Below are 20,431 nucleotides of genomic sequence, written 5' to 3'. Positions count from 1 at the left end.
ATTTTTATACACCCCCCCCCCCCCCCCATTTTCAGGGGCTCACATGTAATTGGACAAATTAATATAATGATAAATAAAATGTTAATTTTTAATATTTTGTTGAGAATCCTGAATAACTTCCTGAAGTTTGGAACCAATAGACTTTACCAAAGACTCTTTTCTGATGTTTTGCCAGGCTCTAACTGCAGCTGTCTTCAGTTGTTCTTTGTTTGTGTGTCTTTCTGTCTTTAGTTTTGCCAGCAAGTAAAATGCATGCTCAATTGGGTTGAGATCAGCTGATTGACTCGGCCATTGCAGAATATTCCACTTCTTTTCCTTCAAAAGCTCCTGGTTTGCTTTTGCAGTGTGTTTTGGATCATTGTCCATCTGTACTGTGAAGTACCGTCCAATCAACTTTTCTGCATTTGGCTGAATCTGGGCTGACATTATATCTCTAAACACTGCAGAATTCATCTGGCTGTTTATGTCTTCTTTCATCAATAAATACCAATGATCCAGTGCCGCTGGAAGCCATGCATACCCAAGTCATCACACTGCCTCCACCATGTTTTACAGATGACGTTGTGTGCTTTGGATTATGAGCTGTTCCAAGCCTTCTCCACACTATTTTCTTCCCGTCATTCTGGTACAGATTGATCTTAGTTTCATCCATTCAAAGAATGCTTTTCCAGAACTGGTCTGGCTTTTTTAGTTTTTTTTTTGGCAAAGTCTAATCTGGCTTTTTTTATTCTTCAGGCTTATGAATGGTTTGCACCTTGTGGTGAACCCTCTGTATATGCTCTTGTGAAGTCTTCTCTTGATTATAGACTTTGACAATGATATGCTCCTGGAGAGTGTTCTTCACTTGTCTGGATGTTTTGAATGGGGTTTTCTTTACCATAGAGAGGATCCTGCGATCATCCACCACTGTTGTCTTCCATAGATGTTCAGGTCTTTTAATGTTGCTGAGCTCACAAGTGCATTCTTCTTTCCTCAGAATTTACCAAACTGTTGATTTAGCCACTTCATGTTGCTACTATCTCTTTGATGGATGTTTCATTATTGAAGCCTTACAGTGGCCTGTTTCACTGGACAGCTACTTTGAATGCATGATGTAGGTTCACAGCAATAGATTTCAAATGCAAATACCACACTTATCCCTTGTACACCGATTTCGACGGAATGTGTCCGATTGGAGTGTTTTGTCGGATATTTTCCGACTGTGTGTGGTCTGCATCGGACTGTTTCTGTTGGAATATCCATCGGACCAAATTTTCCAACTTGCCAGAAATATTTTCCGACAAAATGCTCCGATCGGACATACTCCGATCATGTGTAGAGAATTCCGATCGGACAAAGTGCCACGCCTGCTCAGATCAAATTCCTGCATCAAAGCTATTGGCTACCAGCCTGAACGTAGTCCCATCGTAACAAAATTATGTCGTCACGTTCTGAAAGATCGGATTTTCCACAACTTTGTCCAACCGTGTGTATGCAACAGTTTCGGACAAGATCCGTCGGACAAAATCCGACGGATTTGGTTGTCGGAATCTCCGACCGTGTGTACAAGAGCTTAGAATCAACTCCAGATATTTGACCTGCTTAATTGATGAAGAAATAAAGTAGTAGCCCACACCTGGCCATGAAACAGCTTTTGATTCAATTGTCCAATTACTTTTGGTCCCTTAAAAAAGGGGATGGCTATTCTTAAGAGCTGTAATTCCTAAACCCTTTTTCCACTTTGGATGTACATACCCTCTAATTAAACCCGAGAGTGTGCACTTTCAGCCCATATCAATTATATAACTATAGCTTGAATATGTTTTGGTAAATACCTGAAAAAAAAATTAAATTGTGCCTGTGTCCAAATAAACATGGACCTAACTGTATGTGAGCTGAACAGGAAAACCAAAAGTGCCCATTTTGAAGGCTTATAGGCAAGTATTTGGCAATAATAGAGGTATGGGGGTCTGGGTACTGCTCTTGGGGACATGTATCAATTCTAAAAATGTTTTTTAAAACAATAGTTTTTTCCAGGTATAGTGCTGTTAAATTTTGCTTAAAGTGCAACAATACAAATTGGGAAAAGGCCCTCATCAACATATTGAGGGCATGTGGCCTGGTATGGTCCGGGGGAAGGGTGCGCTCGCTCTCCCCCCTTTCCTGACCTTCTGGGTTCCCCTTTTTTATTTTGGCGGGAAATTCCCTTTCAAGATCCTCAGCACACAAGTCGCAACTTCTGGTGCAACTTCTATTCAAATCAATGGGCTCCCATATAGAACCATTGATTTTGTATAGAGGCAGAGAAATGTCTGACAAGGCTTAATGCTCTGTATACAGCATTAAGCCACTTTTACCAGCATCTGCCGTTTTTACAGCTTTAGCGCTGGAGCCTCAGAACATGCTGGTCCTGGGGTTTTTTGAAGCTTAAATCCCCTTTGCCACTTACAGTTTAAAAACACCTGTGTGTGTGAGGCCATTGAATAACATGAAGAGGCGTTTTTAAGCTGTAAAAAAAGCTCAAAAACACGGCTGTAAAAACGTCCATGTGTATGAGGCCTAATACTGAATTAAAATAAAGCAACATGTAATTATGTGAGCAAGAAACATTCCCTTTCAATAAAAATGGTCTTTTACCTGGACCCATGCTGTCTCCTTTTTCCCCTTTTGGTCCTTGTAGTCCTGTCAGTTATGAAACATATTTAATGAGAGAGTTAGTGAATTTTTTTTTTATAAAGTTATATCTTTATATACTGAGAGCAGAAGGGCAAAATAAACTACATCCTACAAATATCCTTTAGTCAAAGATCTTTATTTTAACCAGAGGTGTCAATGACAGTGTAGCGGTGCCCCCGTGGGGTCGCTGAGTACAGTAGTTCCACATGTCACCCTGGCCAGGCATTCACCTCCAGTCACACATTTCTAGACAATGAATAGTCCATCAGCTTGTTTTTGTGTTTTTTATTTGAGGGATTACATTTGGAAGGAGAAAAGGGAACATGGGATACCCAAATAATTGACCTTGTCAGGTGAATAAAGTATTTGGAATCTGAATTGGAATGTCTCTAAAGCTCCAATTCCTCCAGCACATCACTTCTGAGTAAACTCCACTTTCTCTAATGTGCAATGCTTGATTCCTGGTACAACTAGCACATGGCTAGGCCCCACTCTGAATAAGGCCTAGCAATTTAAGATCCACCATTTGCTGGCAGGGGTACACAGTCCCCTTTTTTTTTTTATAAATGTATATTTATTGAGAAAAAGATTTCTTTCACAGAACAAAGTATATATGCTTCCGATACATACAATCAAAATTAACATTGCAACTGTAACAGCAAGTACCACCGCAGGCGGGATATCAAATGTCGGTAATTTAAAATATCACATTAAAGGGGAAGGAACAGGATACACCACGGATTCACATGTAAAGATGCATAATTAAACCATATACCGTATTTTATAGAGGTAACGCAGGGGTAGGATCTCGGGAAAGAGCCATGGGAAAAATTTCCTGGAAGCTCATGTCTATACATCGGGGTGTTGTCTCAGGATTCGATATAGAGTTGTCCCATCTGTCCCATATTTTATAAAATTTAGGTAGAGAGTCTTGTACCAAAGCAGTCATATGTTCCATTCTACGTATGTTTGCAATGGCGGAAATCAACTGAGAGTGGGTTGGGGGGGAGGAGGACAACCAAAGAGCAGGGATCACTCTCTTGGCAGCTAGGAGGACATATGCTGTCAGCTTCTTAGCGCTTTTTGATAGCGTCGCAACAGGCAGGCCCAGCAAGTAATGCCTCGGGTCTATAGGGATGGTGATCCCCAACACGGTATGGAGTAGGGATTGGACCATAGACCAAAAAGGTACAATCAAGGGGCAACTCCAAAAAATGTGATAATGGGTGCCCTCATGTCGTAAGCACCTCCAGCACATCTTAGATATAGAGGGGTCATATTTGTGTAGCATTTCAGGAGTTTTGTACCAAAACATCAGTACCTTGTAGGCTGTCTCTCTCTGCTCCATGCACCTAGAAACCTTGGAGGTAGACATCCAGACGTCTTGCCATTGAGAGAGGGTTAAGGGAGTCTGTAAAATAGTGGCCCATTTCCTCATATAAAGGTGAGCCTCCGCGGTGGGAGCAGTAGAATTGTGAAGTATACTGTATATGGCGGATATGAGGCCCTTCTGGCAAGGACCCTGGGAACATAAAGTTTCAAAGATGGTGGGATTGACCAGAGCCAGGTCAGGGGATCTGGAATGAAAATAGTGTTTAAATTGGAGGTATGAAAATAGGAGTTGGTTCGGGATATCGTACTTATTCTGTAGTTCTGAAAAGGATAGGAATTTACGAGATATCGGGTTTACTAGGTGGCGAAGTTGGAAGATACCCGAACTGAACCAGGGGTACATATTCTTCAAGGAGAGACTATCAGGTATGTCTGGGTTGAAAACGACGTTTAACAAGGGTGAGCATGGAGAAGAGAGAGAGTACCTCCCATGACATTTTTTCCATATGAATAGAGTAAATAACATCGGCCCAAGGAGTATGCGTCTAAGCTGAGCCATAGAGGAGGGCAGATCTGACCACAACATGGAGCAAGGGTGAACAGGACCAATGACACTCATTTCAAGTTCCGACCATCTACTGGTAGCGAAATAGGACGACCAGGAGATAGCCGGCAGAAGGTGAGTCGCATAAAAGTACTTCACTATATCAGGAGCTCCTAACCCCCCATGAGACCGCGGAGCAAAGACTACGGTCTGGGCGATTCTGTGCATTTTATTTCCCCATATAAATTTAGTGAAGGCCCGTTGAATATTCCGAAGCTGAGGCATGGAAATAGCAATTGGTAACGTTTCAAAGAGATACAAAAATTTAGGGAGTATGGCCATTTTTAATACATTAATCCTACCCAGGAGGGACAGAGGGCAAGTTGACCAGCTTCTGAGCAGACTATGTGTTTCCGCTATCAGAGAGACAAAGTTAGCTTCGTATAGGGAGTTATATGTAGCGGTCAAATTAATGCCAAGGTATTTAAGGGAGACCGGGCACCAATGGTAGGGGAAGTCATTCTTTAAAGAAGCCAGAAGTGGAGGAGGAATATGAATGGGGAGCGCTTCAGTTTTAGTCGTGTTAACCCTATACCCCGAGAGTTTACTGAATGTATCCAGGAGTGTATGAAGTTTGGGGAGGGAAATTTGAGGTTTCGTCAAGGTGAGGAGGATGTCATCTGCAAAAAGGGACAACTTATATTCCTTCAGTTTGAGAGAAATCCCGCTTATATCTGAGTCTTCCCTTATAGCTGCGGCCAAGGGCTCAAGGCATAATATAAACAACAGGGGGGACAGGGGACATCCCTGTCTAGTGCCGTTACTATGCGTAAAGAGTGGGGATCTATAAGATGCCAATTGGACCTGGGACGTGGGAAGTGAGTACAAGGCCTGCAGGGCTGACAGGAAAGAACCAGCAAAACCAAAACGCTGGAGCGTGGCAAACATGTATGGCCATCCCAGCCTATCAAAGGCTTTTTGTGCGTCTAAACTCAAAATAATGGCAGGGCGGGATGTTTTGTCTAGCAGGTCTATGAGATCGATGGTGCGTCTAGTGTTATCACCGGCTCGTCTACCCAGGACAAATCCCACCTGGTCATTATGGACCAGGGCGGGAATCATCGAGGAAAGTCTATTAGCTAAAATTTTGGTGAAGATCTTATAATCGGAGTTAAGTAAAGCTATGGGTCTGTAATTGTCCGGTAGGGTAGGGGATTTACCCGGCTTCGGGATAACCGTTATGTGCGCATGTAGGAATTGGGAATGAGGCACTCTACCTTTCTGTAAAGAGGAAAAAAGATTTAGCAAATGAGGGCTCAGAGTCGGAAGGAAAGATTTATAATAGATATAAGGAAGTCCGTCTGGGCCTGGTGATTTATGGGATGGGAGAGCTTTCACTACCGCAGCCAATTCCTCTGGCGTGACGGCAGCGTTCAGGGTATCCACCTGGGAAGAGGATAACACTGGTAGTTTCAAAGAGGTGCAGAAGTCATTAAAGCTATCTTGGGAGAAAGCGTGGTTGGGATCGGAGGTTAGGCAGTTATATAGTTTCTTATAAAAAGCACCAAAAACTTTAGACATTGTTAAGGGGCAATAGGTTGGTGTGCCATCCGACTGAATAAAAAGATCGGGATAGGAGTGGAATGGGCGGGGTTTGAGCTTATTCACCAACATCCTATGAGGCTTGTTAGCGAACTCATAAAATTTCTGTTTTGCCCAGAGTAGGGCTTTGGAGCATCTATGCAAATCTAATGATTTTAACCGTTCGCGTAGGGAGGTCACTGCGCGGAGACGAGACACCGAAGGGGAGGACAGGAGCAGAGCTTCAGCTTTTTGCAACTGAGAAAGAATATCTAGTCTCTGCGCTGCCGAGTCCCGCTTAAGGCAGGAGCCGGCTGAGATACATTCTCCTCTAAAGAAGGCCTTGTGCGCCTCCCAAAGGGTGGATACGTCCCGCACAGATCCCACGTTAAATCGGAAAAAGTCAACTAAACTTTGAGATAAATGAGCCTTAGTGACCGGATCCCGGAGAAGGAAGTCATTAAGTCTCCAATGACAGGTCCTGGGTGTAGAGGAGGAGAGGGTAAGGTCGAGTTGGACCGAGGCATGGTCTGACCACGTCATGGGATTCAACTCTGAGGCTACTGCCGACATCAGTAGAGGTGCCGTTACAAAAATATAATCCAATCTAGAGTACATTTTATGTGGGGGGGAATAAAAAGAAAATTGGCGGTGTGTGGGGTGTTTAATCCTCCAAATATCTAGCAGGTGATGGGATCTAATAAGCTTGCGAAACGCAGTGGATTGACGTTCAGTTTTGGAAGAGGGATTACCTGGGAAAAGGGTTTGTCTGTCCCTCTTAGCGGACATGGTCATATTAAAGTCCCCGCCAATGATCATGAATGGCTGAGCATAGGAGCCCAGAGCATCCAAGACACACAGTCCCCTTTGATGTAGCAACCAATGACAATGAAAAAAAAGAGTACTTGTTGTGCTAGATGTAACTTGGTGAACTACTGGTCCCAGTCAGTCCTGTGCAAGTCCCACCAACCCTCCTGGCTGCAGCAACCTGTCTCGAATGCCAGTAACATCACAGTCTCTCCCTCTGGCTCTACATCCAATCCTGGCATGTCTCTCCCAGATCTTCCCTCCTGATGATTTTCTCAAACCCTTGATGTGGGTTTTATGAGAGGTCCTTTCACAGCTCCTGAGCTCCGGCCCAAGGTCACGCCCCCCCAGATAGGGGGCTCCCTCAAAGGCCCTGACTGCCTAACACTCCATCACTGAGTTCTTCCACCCGACAACTCCTCCCACAGCAGGCTGGCCCTGAGTATATAAAGGAGGCCTGCCCCCTGCCAATCCTAGATGGGGATTGGTCATGGTTCCCAGATACACTCCATGCCACTTCAATCCTCTTCCCTGCCTCTTTTCCAGAACCTTCTAGAAACAGAGGGAGGTGCTTGCCTAAATTTACCTTCACTGGCTGTAAAAAAGCACAACTACCTCTAACAACCTACCTACCTAAGCTACCTGTTGCTTTACTTTCCACTGATGGGTGTGTGAAGTTATCTAGGCAATCCTGTACCTATACCCCAATAACTGTATATCTGCAGTGGGCACTATGGAGTGGACCGGACTGAGGCTCAGGAACGTGGGGGAGTGATCTTTCCGTGAGTGTAGGGCCTGTTCTCCACACAAGGTCACCCCAGAACACATGGCCCCTCTATCCATCATCACCTCATAACCCTTTAAACTAGTGGCTATGTACTTCCTAATGGTGTCAACCTTCCCATCCACGTTCCACTACGTCTTGATATTCATAGACTATACAACCCCTTTAAGGACACCGTGGCCAGCTTCCATAGAGTGCCCCAAGCACATCCTGTCAGACCAGGGCCCCAATTTCAAGTCTCAGGTATTTTCAGACTTGTGTTGATTAAGTGGAATTTGTTAGCCCCACATGCCCCCTACCATCCACATGGCAATGGGGTCTGGGAATGCTTTAATCACAAACTGTTGAGTATGCTGTGGACCCTGTAGCATGGGGATCGAGACCACTGGCACCTGCACATAGGGAAACATTGTCTGAACCCCCCCTCCTTTTTCCTCATGTTTGGACGTAGTGAGAGGCTCCCTATGGACTTGCTGCTGAACACACCAAAGCAAGCTGCCCCCTGAAAGCCCAATGAATGGGTGCAAGAGCAGTGGGAAAGGCTGAGAAAAGCTCAACAGCAGTTTCTTGAGCATTATCAGGAAGTGGCCGAGGAAGCCACCCTGGACCTATTGCCACTGTAGCTGGGGGATGGAGTGCTATTAAAAAACCCAACATTATAAAGGGGGAGTAGACTGGAAATGTCGTGGGAGACCACCCCGTACCGGGTAGAGAAACAGCCATTCTCACTGCTCTAACTATACAATGTGGTGTCTGAGGACCCTGAAGTCAACAGGATACGTCTCCACCAGAATCTGTGTATAGGGCGAAGACAGCTCCATTAAGCCCCCTACAGACTCTCATAAACATTCCCCCCTACAAACATTCCCCCTGTTAAAGAGGTTCCAGTTGAGTGGTATTAGCCACCCATCGATGTGATCCCCACTAATTATCCCAGGTCTGAAGATAAAACCACTGCCACTTCTTTAGAAGATCACACAGCAGAGGACTGGGAAAGTTCTAGGAGTTCTGAGGAACTTGTGGACTCCTGTGAGAACACTAATGAGAGCCCAGATGAGGGTACCCATGATAACCCCCAAGCATCTGAAGCTCCTGGGCAAGCTCAAGTAAATTACAAAAATTACAATCCTGACGATGAGCCGGAATATTCCAGCGAGGGTTGCTGCCCTATTTGGTCTAACCGGGGGTCAACTGCTGGCCAAATATTCTGTTGTATAATGTACTGCTTGTTGTTATTGTGTTCTTTTCGGTTAACCATCTGCTTATGCTGTTGATTTTCACTGTTTTATTGTGTTTTGTGAGAGGCGATGCCGAGGACTGCATCTGTCAAAGCCGGGAATTGTAGGCAGGTGTAGATTGACCTTCTTATACAGGTGGCACTGCTGCATCCAACATGCAGGGAGAGTGGAGGACAGGAGGAATAGCCATTCCTCATTTCTCTTAGGCTTCCATACGTGTCATTGGATGGGCTGCTGTCAAATTGGAAACTGCCACCCGGGTAACCTCTGTGGCCATCTTTTGAGGGCAAAACTTACAAAAAACCCTACCTCACTGCCATTGTGAGTGTGGTTAGGTTAGGGACAGTAACCTGCTTGATAGGGAGAGTGTTCCTAGCGTAGGGAAAGGTTTCAGAGGAGTGACAGCACAGGGATCATCATCAGAACTCCTTGGGGAACTTCCCAGCAACCTGTGCTTACTGCATCTGGCTGCTCCCTGCACTAGGTGCTGCCAGCCTCTGGGCATCACTCTCTCTATGCAAGTCCCGCCTACTTCTCTGAGTGTTGCCACTTGTTTCATACTGCTGGATAGACTCTGTTATTGTATCTGGAATGGTCTGACAATATAACTTTGCATTTCCAACCACTGTGTGTGCCGTGCCTTCCCTCTGGGTCCCTACCACCTGGGCCTTTCCCCACCCCACAGCCTACGGGGTTTAAAACAAATCATTAAAATATCCATGAGAAAACTAAGCCATGCTTTTAGATTTGTTTTCATTTAAAGTCATACAAATCATTCATGTAAGCAGATAGGGTTCCCCTTAGTGGGACAAGTTCCCAGTTACCTTGCTCCCCATTGGCTCCTCTGTCCCCTTTTACTCCAGGTGGTCCGGTGATTCCTTGTAATCCAGGAGGACCTAATCAGTCAAAAAAGAATAAAAGTTAAAGTTGAATCTGCTTAGTTTTTGACCCCTCTGGTTCCTCCTTTACCCCCTCAAAAATGTGCTAATAAAGTTTTTAAATGCAGTTGTAACATTAAATATAGAATACAATTACATTTTTCTTAATTCAGTGGTCAACACTTAGACAAATGTTTGCAATTAAACTGAATTTAAACTTCAGAGTTCAGAATTTACCTGAAGCCCCTGTGTCTCCTCCTGCTCTCTTTAGTCCTGTTGCTCTAAGGCCGCGTACACACGCGCGGACTGTTGGCCCAACTTTGTCCGTCCAACAGTTTGAGCGAACAGTCCGCTCAAACTTAGCATGGACGGACATGGCCACACACGACGGACGAACAGTTTGCTGAAACCGTGCGCGATGACGTGAACGGCACGTACGACGGGACGAAAAATACGACGTCCTATACACTGCAATGCAACCTTCCGACGTGGAAATCCTTTCTGAGCATGCGCGAGACTTAGTTGGCCGAACAAGCCTACACACGAGCGAACAGTCCGCTGAAACCTTGTTTCAGCGGACAGTTTTTCGGAATTTCCGTAAGACCTTGTTCGGCCAACTGTCCGCTGAAACTGTCCGCTGCAGCCCCACACACGAGCGGACTGTCCGCCCAAACACTGTTCAGCGGACAAGGTTGGGCGAACAGTCCGCGCGTGTGTACGCGGCCTAAGATTGCCACTTTTTCTTCAAGTCAAACCTGAACACTTTAGCGGTGCACAGCAATTTTTTTAAAAGTATAAACTATACTATATATATATTTTGCTATTAAATAACATTTTTAATTATACGAAGTTAATAACAAGAGTCCCCCTTTCCATCAGAGTCCACAGAGTTCCCCTTTTATATCTGAATCCACAGAGTTCCTTTTACAGTACATCTGAACTTGTGGGGTTCCCTTTCACTGTAAGAGGGGACTCTGTAGACTCTGGTGTAAAGGAGAACTCTGGGGCCTCTAACATAAGGGATTCTCTGGGAGCCCTGATTTAAAGGGGGCACTGAGAACTCTCATGTACGGAGAAGACTCTGATGTAAGGGGAAACACTGATGTAAGGGGTGCTCTGAGTACTCTGAATTACCTTAGTGTATTTAGAGGCAGGAGAGAGAAAGGGGAGACTTCAGTCACTGAGAGGGCTGGATGGTGAGCCCTTGGCAGTCAGCACCTCTCATCCGGATGTATCTGAGGCTGCTGGACTTAACATTTTCAGCTCCCACTTTGCTTTTCTGAGGCACGGCGACAGGGATTGGAGTGTTGGCATACACAGAGGGGTAGGAGTGGGGGGAAGAGGTGCAGATTGAGCCCTCCCTCCACTCCCGTTTGGGTGTGTGTGTTTGGGGGGAGGGTTTGGATTGACCTGATGGCATTCACAGACAGATCCTAAAAGTATTGAGCTCTGTGATTTCAAAGCCATTGTATTTCATTTTTAGGGACTCATTAATGACGGGAATAGTACCACTGGATTGGCGCAGGGCGAATGTGGTGCCTATATTTAAAAAGGGAACAAAGTCTTTACCAAGTAACTATAGACCTGTTAGTTTAACTTCTATAGTTGGGAAGATACTGGAGGGATTAATAAAAGACCACATAGAGGAGTTCTTGCTGGAAAAAAAAAAAATGTAAGCAACAGACAGCATGGATTCATGAAAGACAGAAGTTGTCAAACAAACCTGATTTCTTTTTATGAGGAGGTAAGTAAAACATTGGACAGAGGGGTGGCGGTGGACGTGGTATACATGGATTTTGCAAAAGCATTCCATACAGTTCTGCACACACGGCTCATGTGTAAGGTAAAGTCTACAGGCCTGGAAATATCAGTTTGTAAATGGATAGAAAACTGGCTAAATTACAGAATTCAGAGAGTAGTGGTTAATGATTCTTACTCTGAATGGTCTAAGGTTATCAGTGGTGTACCAGAAGGTTCAGTGTTGGGACCCTTACTTTTTAATATCTTTATAAATAATATAGGGACTGGCATCAAAAGTAAGATTTCTGTCTTTGCAGATAACACCAAACTATGCAGTGGAATAACGTCCTCACAGGATGTCTCAAATTTACAAGCCAACCTCAATGCTCTCTCTAATTGGGCGACTATGTGGCAGATGAGGTTTAATGTTGATAAATGTAAAGTTATGGACTTGGAGGCTAAGAATATGCATGTATCATACATACTAGGGGGAGTACAACTAGGATCCATGGTGGAGAAGGATCTGGGGGTTTTGGTAGATCATAAGCTCAGTAATAGCATGCAATGCCAAGCTGCCATTTCCAAAGCGAGCAAAGTCGTTTCTTTTATTAAGAGGGGTATGGACTGCAGAGAGAGATATGATTTTTCCCCTGTTCAAATCATTACTAAGACCACATGTGGAATATGCAGTTCAGTTTTGGGCACCAATTCTCAAAAAGGATATTGGGGAACTGGAGAGAGTGCAGAGAAGGGCAACCAAACTGATAAGAGGCATGGAGGAACTCAGCTATGAGGAAAGATTAGAGGAAATGATTTATTCACTCTTGAGAAGAGGAGTACACGGGGGATTTGATCAACATGTTCAAACATGTTTACTGTACTAGAGGGTGCTACAATACCTTGACAGCTTATCAGTTTATAAACCATAAATGAGGGACCTTGTGCACCTTATGTATTCTCCTCAAAAACATAAAAGTGGACGGGCAATGCTATAGCTGCCCAGATTACTTTTAAACAAAAGCCCAAAGCCTACTGAACAAAACAGTTCAACCACTTCAGACTTTGGATGTTCTAGACATGTCTGAAGATCCAATAAGGTTAAATTATGTTTTTTTCGAAGAGCTACAAACAGCAATACATTTTTAACTGAGGAGATACTCTAGCTCACTCTGACTCTGGATTTTGTACAGCCTGAGGAAGACTACATTAGTCATACTGGGTCAATTTCAGTGCTGGCTGGGATGATCAGAATCTCTGAGGACAATAAGCTTACAATACTAAAACAGGTAGTCAAATCTTACTGCACAGCTTGCAAAGGAGGATCTGTGACCAGTAACAAAAATTTGGAAGGCTCTTCCTGTACTTTTGACATCAACCCTTGATTAGAAATGTTGGGGGGGTTGGTACAGGGCCACAGGTCACAGCAACTTCTGCAATCAATAATGATACGGTACTGAATCTGTGTTGTCTATGTTTCGATTACTCTAAAATACCCTTAACAGTGGCACTTCCACCACCAGGCCTCAAAGCAACTGTGAGGGCTGCTATGGCTAGTGTTGAGTGTGAGTCTGCTTAATAACGTGTTGGTGTAATACTTCCAGAAAAAGTGAAGGGAGTTCCTAGTTCTCCAGAATCATGGCTCCCAACTGTCCCTTATTTGGAGGGACTGTCCCTGATTTGGAGCAATGTCCCTTTTTCCCTCTTTTCTCCTCATTTTTCCCTCATTTTGGTCTGATCTATATAGTTGTATATAAAATGCACTGTTTATCTTTAAAAAAAAGTGTTTCCCAGTGCAAAACCTTCTTCTAATTTCAAAATTTCTGCATTTGTAAATTTTAAAAGCCAATATAAGGAATAGTAGTGGTAAAAAAAAGTTCTTGTGGATTTAACTAATCTTTTTTTTTTTTAAATTTAAATCTCCTTTAACCACTTCCCGACTGGCGCACGCTGATGTACGTCGGCAGAATGGCACGGGCAGGCATATTGGCGTACAGGTACGTCCAGTTTTAAATTCCGCCCTGCCATAGCGAGTGTGCCGCCGCCGGCAAACTCGCGTGCCGGTCGGGACCCCTGTGAGTCCAGTCACGGGTCCCGCGGACTCGATCGCCGCAGGGATACCCACGATTGTCTCACGGGGAGGCTGAACGAGGAGATGCCATTGTAAACAGCATCTCCCCTTTCTGCCTAGCAACAAGTGACACTGATCTCTGCTCCATGTAATTGGAGCAGAGAACAGTGTTCACTAAAACAAAGCCCAGCCCCCCACAGTTAGTAACACGCCCCTGGGAACCCCTACACTGCCACCCACTGGTTAACCCAATTCAATTTTGTTTGGAAGCCACATCGCACGACCGCGCAATTGTCAGTTAAAGCGTCGCAGTGCCGAATCGCAAAAAGTGGTCTGGTCTTAAGCCAGCAAAATAGTCCAGTCTGAAAATGGTTAAGGGGACACGGCAGGGGCATATTCTCTACCACCAACATACTTTTTCTAGTAGGTGTCCCTCATTCCCATTTTTAAATATTGGGAGGTATGCAGAATCCACCTGGTGAAGTATTAGGCTACAGATCTTTATTGGTATTAAAATTGTGTTCATTTTTACCTGGTTCACCCTTTGCTCCATTTGACCCATTCATGCCTGGCAGACCGTTCTTCCCGGGAGCTCCACATGTGATAATTGAGTAGGCATTCTCATCTGGGTTTTGGCATATCTGTGTTGCTGGTGTCACTAATGCCACATGGAGCAAAAGTAGACAAAGAACCTTCATAATTGACATATTCCAATTACAGCTGGTCTGTATGAGAGAAAGAAACACCTGTGGTTATTATTACAGTAAATAAGTTCATGTTTTGCTCTAGGACGTATACTCTAGGTCTGTTAGGGCTATTCTAGGAGAACTAGAGCCATTCCAGGACATGTAGGGCTAGTCTAGGACATCTAGGCCACTCAAGGACATCTAGGGCTACTCTAGGACATATAAGGCTACTCTAGGACATCTAAAGCTACTCTATGACATCCAGGAACAATCCAGGATATTTAGGGCTACTCTATGACATCTAGGGTCACTCAAGGACATCTAGGGCCACGAATGCGGCCAAAAGTTCACGAACTGCAAAGTTTGCGGTGGGCCCCATTGACATTAATGGCAGGCGAACCTTAAAAACCTACAGGTCATAGTTTCAGCCACAAAATACTTACTAGATATGCACACATAGTCCCACCACATGGACGCTGACATAACAAAAGTATTAAGTGAATCTGGGATCGACAACGACAAGCATTCTGTGAAATTTTGACAATTCAGGAGCGCATGAAGGCCATGGAGGAGAGGAAAGGTCAGGGCAGGCTAAGAAGATGGTGCAGGAGATGATCACCCGAACCGTAATAGAGAGCACTGACACCAGCACCGAGATAGAGAGCACTGACACCAGCACCGAGATAGAGAGCACTGACACCACACCAGCACTGTGATAGAGAGCACTGACACCAACACCGAGTTAGAGAGCACTGACACCACACCAGCACCGTGATAGAGAGCACTGACACCAGCACCGAGATAGAGAGCACTATGCTTTCTATATGTACAAGTATTTTCTTTGACATATTTTATTAACATGCATTAGAGCGGGTACACAGTACAGATCACATGCTGGTGTGCAATATTACAAACAGAATAGTGACAATGTAACAAAAGCGATACATCAATAGCGGGCGTCATAATCCCGAACAGTAAAACAAGGTGATAACAGAAGGATGCAATATAGAGAGAGTGCACATCATATGTTTGGTGGAGAAGGCCGTAGACATGAAGATGTATAGGAAAGAGGAACAAAGCCTTCCCTAAGAGGAGGTTTAATCCCGAGTAGGGATCTTGGTACTGCGTAGTGAGTAGTTTTAAGTAGAGGAGGGTGTGGGAGAGAAAGAGAAAGAAAAGAGCAAAGCAAGAAAGGAGAGATAGGGGTAAGGGAAGGGAGAGAGTGGGCTGGGAGAGAGGGGGGTCAACGGGCCCGCGCGGGCCCGAGGGTCTAGAACCAGTGATGTTTCATCTGGTATCGATCTATCTATTTCAGCAATCCAATGTGGCTAAGTCAATGTCAAGGGGTAAGAAGTGATCTACCCACGGCTGCCAAATTCTATTATGCTGAGGGAGGCGGTCAAGAATTTTGACCTCGATCCTGCAGTGGATCATGGCCTGTGTTACCCTGTTCCTAACTGCGGGCAAGGGCAGGGATGCAGTCTTCCAAGCCTGTGCAATAGTTTGCTTAGCTGCCGTGCTGAGTTGGAGGAACAGTCTTAGTTGATTGCGAGTACAGCGTTCGGGTGACTTGTTGAGTATAGCAAGAGTAGGGTCCAGTTGAAGTGTGAACATAAATAGTGTTGATGCCATTTGGAACACTGCATCCCAGAATTGCCGGACTATCGGGCACGCTCACCAGATATGTAGGTGAGTGCCAATGTCAGTACAGCCCCTGAAGCAAATCGCTGAGTATCCCGGAACGTATCTGGCTATTCTAGCTGGGACTAGGTACCAACGCATTAGGACTTTAAAATTAGCCTCAGAGGCAACAACATTTTGGGTTGCGTTCTTGATGTTAGTCCAGATCTCCCTCCAGTCCTCCGTGTCCAGATCTATAGTGAAATCAGTCGACCATCTTGTCGCGTAAGCTGGGAGAGAGGAAGGGGGGAGAGTGAAGTAAGCATATAATTGTGAAATAATGCCTGGGGCATGTGGGTCTGAGTCACATATCTTTTCATAGAATGACATATGATTCAGAGCGGGAATGGGCTTAGGCAGTGATTGCAGAAAGTGTAGAATTTGAAGGTGGCGAAAGCATTCCTTTAGTGGAATGTGGTGCTGAGCGTGAAGGTCTGGGAAGGATTTTGGTAAACCACCCTTCAGGAGGTCCGAGACCCTGTCCACGCCTGCTCGGGACCAGGCCGCAAATAGGCCTGGCTCTAGAAAAGCCGGGGGAAAAAGTGGGTTACCAAAAATAGAAAGTAGTGGGGTATGTGCGGAAATGAGTGGGGAAGATTTACGGGCCATATCCCAAATTTTCAGGGAGGGGAGTGTAACAGGGTTAGTAAGTATACCTCTCCGGGAGGGGGGCAGCCAGAGTAGATTTGATATAGTAATCGGATGAACATCCATGGCCTTGAGGCTAACCCACAAAGGAACTTCTGACTTAGCGTGGTAAAGGGCGATTTGGGCTATCTGGGCCGCACGGAAGTAGTGTGAGAAATTGGGCACGCCTAAGCCGCCCTGTGTCCTGTGGCGGAAGAGTATAGATTTAGCGATTCTGGGTCTAGTGGGTCCCCAAATATACTTTAAAACTTTGTTTTGTATGATACGATGAAAATATGGGGGGACCGCGATAAGGAGGACCCTATAGAGGTAGAGTAATTTAGGTAGTAGTGACATCCTAACTGCTGATATTCTACCCAGCCACGAGACACAAAGCGACTGCCATGAAGCTAAAATGTTTGTGAGTTTTCTGAGTAGGGGGAGGTAGTTTGATTGGAAGAGGGAGGACGGGTCACTCGTCAGTAGGATGCCCAGGTAAGGGATAGAGGTCGAAGACCATAGAAAGGGGAAGTTGCTTTGTAGGCGTTTAAACTCGTCCGTTGGCAGGGAGACATTGAGAGCTCTGTATTTAGCATGATTGACTTCTAAGCCTGACACTTTAGCAAATCTGTCTAAAAGTTTACAAAGATTAGGTAGAGTAGTATGGGGGGTAGTAATGAAAAGCAGGGCATCATCGGTGAATAAGCATAGCTTATGCGTGGTCGAAGCCAATTCAAGGCCGCGTATATCGGGGTGTGCCCTGATCAGCGCAGCAAGGGGTTCTATTGCTAATGCGAATAAAATGGGGAAGAGGGGGCACCCCTGCCTCGTCCCCCGTTGTATGGGGAAGGTCACTGAGCGCGAACCCGCATATCTGACGTAGGCCTGAGGTTGAGAGTACAGAGCGCCTATCCAGCGGAGTAAAAGGGGCCAAAACCCCAGCATTGCAAAATGTAGTGAAGGTATTGCCAAGATATTGTATCAAACGCTTTGCGTATATCAAGGGAGAGTAGGTGCATGGGAATATTTCTAGTTTTCGCTATGTGTTGGAGGAGAATCACACGACGGATGTTATCGCTGGCCTGCCTCTGGGGAATGAACCCAACCTGGTCCTTATATATCAGCCTACCAATAAGCGGGTTCAATCGGAGCGCCAAGACCTTGGCCAAGATCTTGACGTCTACGTTGAGCAATGAAATGGGTCTGAAATTGGACCAGATTGTGTTGTCAGAGTTGGGTTTGGGGATCATAGTGATAATAGCTGTCAAGGTGTCCCTGCCAAGGGAGTGATCTTGTAGGAGGGAATTAAAAGAGTTGGTACGGAGAGGGGCTAGCGTGTCAGCGAATTTTCTATAATATGATGCCGGTAAACCGTCAGGTCCCGGGCGTTTGTGTGGTTTAAGGGATTTGATAGCTGCAAGCACTTCAGCCAATGTGATAGGAGCTTCGATTGAGTCGTGGTTTACGGAGGCTAGCTTTGGCTTCATATAATTTAGATAATTGAGTGCTAAATTCAGTGAGTATTTTGGCGGGGTTACTAGTGGGTCCTTCTTGTGCTATTCGGAGTCTAAAGGGCTTGTAAGATTTCTCTGGGTTTCTTAAGCGCATTGCTAAAAAGGTGTCTGGCTTATTGGCTTTGGTATAGATGGTATGGGAGGATCTACGAATTTGCTTGTCAGACTCTTCAGTCAAAAGTAGGTCCAACTCCAATTTCGTCTTTTCGAGGGTCAACCTGTTTAACTCTGTGGGGCTGGTTTGGAACTGAAGGAAGTGTTGTTGGAGGGTATTCTCTAGTTGGCAGGACCTCTCCTGTCTAGCCCTTTTAAGGTGTGAGGCGACAGAGATACAGGTGCCCCTAATGACCGGCTTGTGCGCCTCCCAGAAGAGGGTAGGGGAGATGCCAGGAGTAGTGTTGTGGGTGAGATATTCAGAAAGGGCTACCTGGATATCTAGGCAGTAAGACTGGTTGGAGAGGAGAGTTTCATTCATGCTCCACCCTCTATCCATGGACGGTGGTATAATAGAAGACACTGTTGTAATTGTTGCGCAGTGGTCGGACCAAGTGATGGGATGTATACGTGAGTATAGGAGAGTGGGAGCGGACGTTATAGGTATAAAGATGTGGTCAATTCTAGAGAAGGACTTTTGGGGATTGGAGTAAAAAGTAAAGTTTTTTTTGAGGGGATTACATTCTCTCCAGGTGTCTACTAATGCTGCCTGCTGAAGTTGCTTACGAAGTTTCACTGAGGGGGCAAGATGTTCCGGAGAGTAGGGTTATTTGTTCAAATGTGGGTAGAGGACTAAGTTAGAGTCACCGCACATAAAAAGAGTGCCTACCCGATGTGATCGAATGGTCTGGAGGAGGTGGGAGAAAAATGGATTGGGATTCGTGTTGGGGGCGTAGTAAGAGACAAAAGTGGCTTCTGTGTCTTGGATTAGACCTGTGACTATAAGATATCGGCCTTCTGGGTCCCTAATTTCAGTTAGTGAAGAGGAGGGTATGGTGAAAGGCGAGGAGAACTCCTCTGTGTTTCGTAGATGAGGAGGCTGTAAAAACTTGGGGGTATTTAGAATGAAAAAATTTGGGAGTGGAGTGGGAAGTGAAATGGGTTTCCTGGAGGGCTACTATACCAGCTTTCAGTGAAAGAAAGGTGCGGAATGCTTTGACCCGTTTTTGAGGCGAGTTGAGTCCCTTGACATTCAAGGACAGGATGTTCAAGGGAGCCATAGTATGAGAGGGGGGAAGTGCTTAGCAGGCCATTGGGGACCCGGGCGAGCCAGCCGACCATGGGGATAAAAGAGGGCAGGAGGGAGAGAGCGTAGGGATAGAGAAAGGAAAGAGAAAGGAGGTTGGTAAGGGAGGAAGGAGAAGAGTGTGAGGCGGTGCAGATAGAACTGGACCGCCCAACAAGTGGGTGACAGCCAGTCAGGCGGAGTGTGCATCAACAAGAGGGGGGAGCAGTGACAGCTCACCGCCGCGTACCCGTTCAATGGTCAAAAGGACATTACAAAGGAGATATAAACCTTAACATTATCAAACTCTACCAGATAAGAGAGACATATATGACATAAATAAAGAAAATCAAAAGGTATTGGTCACGTAGAGGACAGTACTGTGAAAAGCATTATTGAGAGTAAAAATAAAACAAAAAGACATGAGGGGGGGATGGAATAAATGGGAGCCCAGGGGTAATGGAAAGGGGAGGGGGAGATGGAAGGGGAAGAGGTTATATGTGGGGGAAAAGGGTAAATGAGAGGGGGGGATAGGCGGAGGAGAGGAGGGGGAGGCGAACTAGTGTGAGAGAGTGTGGGACAGAATGAGACTGTGAATTCAAAAACCACAAATCAGAAAGAATGCATTAAGGATCGTGCCCACCAGCGTCAAGCAAGCTTAGGAATGCAAAGCCTGAGGGAGAACAGATCGCAAGTGGTGTCCATAGGAGAGCCATGTAGCAGCTAGTCCGGAGGGTGGGTGATCTGTGGACCGTAGGGCGAATAAAAAAAAAAAAAAAGGGGGGGGGGACAAAAGGGGGGGGGGCAAAGTATCTGTGGCTAGGCTCTTGCAAAACTGTCAAAAAAATCTAAAAATCATAGGGTGGGTAGAGATGGCAAAGTTGAGGCAAACAAAGTCCAGGAAGGGGATAAGGACATGTTAGGTCCCAAAGACTGGCGGTTCAAACTTGAAAAAAAAGCCAGGGCAGAAAAAAAGAGAACATAAAGTCAACTGATAACGTGAGTCAACGAGGGATAAATACCTTAGGGCTAGGGAGGCCCCAACTGGCCGGGCGTTTAGGTGTGCCTCGTCGAATGG

At 45.4% G+C, this 20,431-nt stretch overlaps 2 protein-coding genes across 2 annotated transcripts in view; one reads left to right on the top strand and one right to left on the bottom strand.

The window, feature by feature from the left end:
* Window positions 1-20,431, top strand: part of LOC143958170 (mannose-binding protein C-like) — a 586,186-nt gene that overhangs the window by 159,101 nt on the left and 406,654 nt on the right. The window lies entirely within an intron of this gene.
* Window positions 1-20,431, bottom strand: part of LOC143958153 (uncharacterized) — a 48,001-nt gene that overhangs the window by 2,683 nt on the left and 24,887 nt on the right. The window contains exons 2-4 of the mRNA XM_077467612.1: window positions 14,160-14,352; window positions 9,766-9,837; window positions 2,617-2,661 (exon numbers count right to left, since the gene is read on the bottom strand). Of these exons, the coding sequence (XP_077323738.1) occupies window positions 2,617-2,661; window positions 9,766-9,837; window positions 14,160-14,334 (292 nt within the window). The 5' untranslated portion in view covers window positions 14,335-14,352. The remainder of the gene's footprint in view (window positions 1-2,616; window positions 2,662-9,765; window positions 9,838-14,159; window positions 14,353-20,431) is intronic.

The sequence above is a fragment of the Lithobates pipiens genome, unplaced genomic scaffold (genome assembly GCF_037356315.1).
Source record: "Lithobates pipiens isolate NorthernLeopardFrog02 unplaced genomic scaffold, aLitPip1_a1.2 Scaffold_59, whole genome shotgun sequence".
Lineage (NCBI taxonomy): Eukaryota > Metazoa > Chordata > Amphibia > Anura > Ranidae > Lithobates > Lithobates pipiens.
The sequence above is the reverse complement of the archived record's forward strand: the minus strand, read 5'-3'. Positions and strand labels throughout refer to the sequence as shown.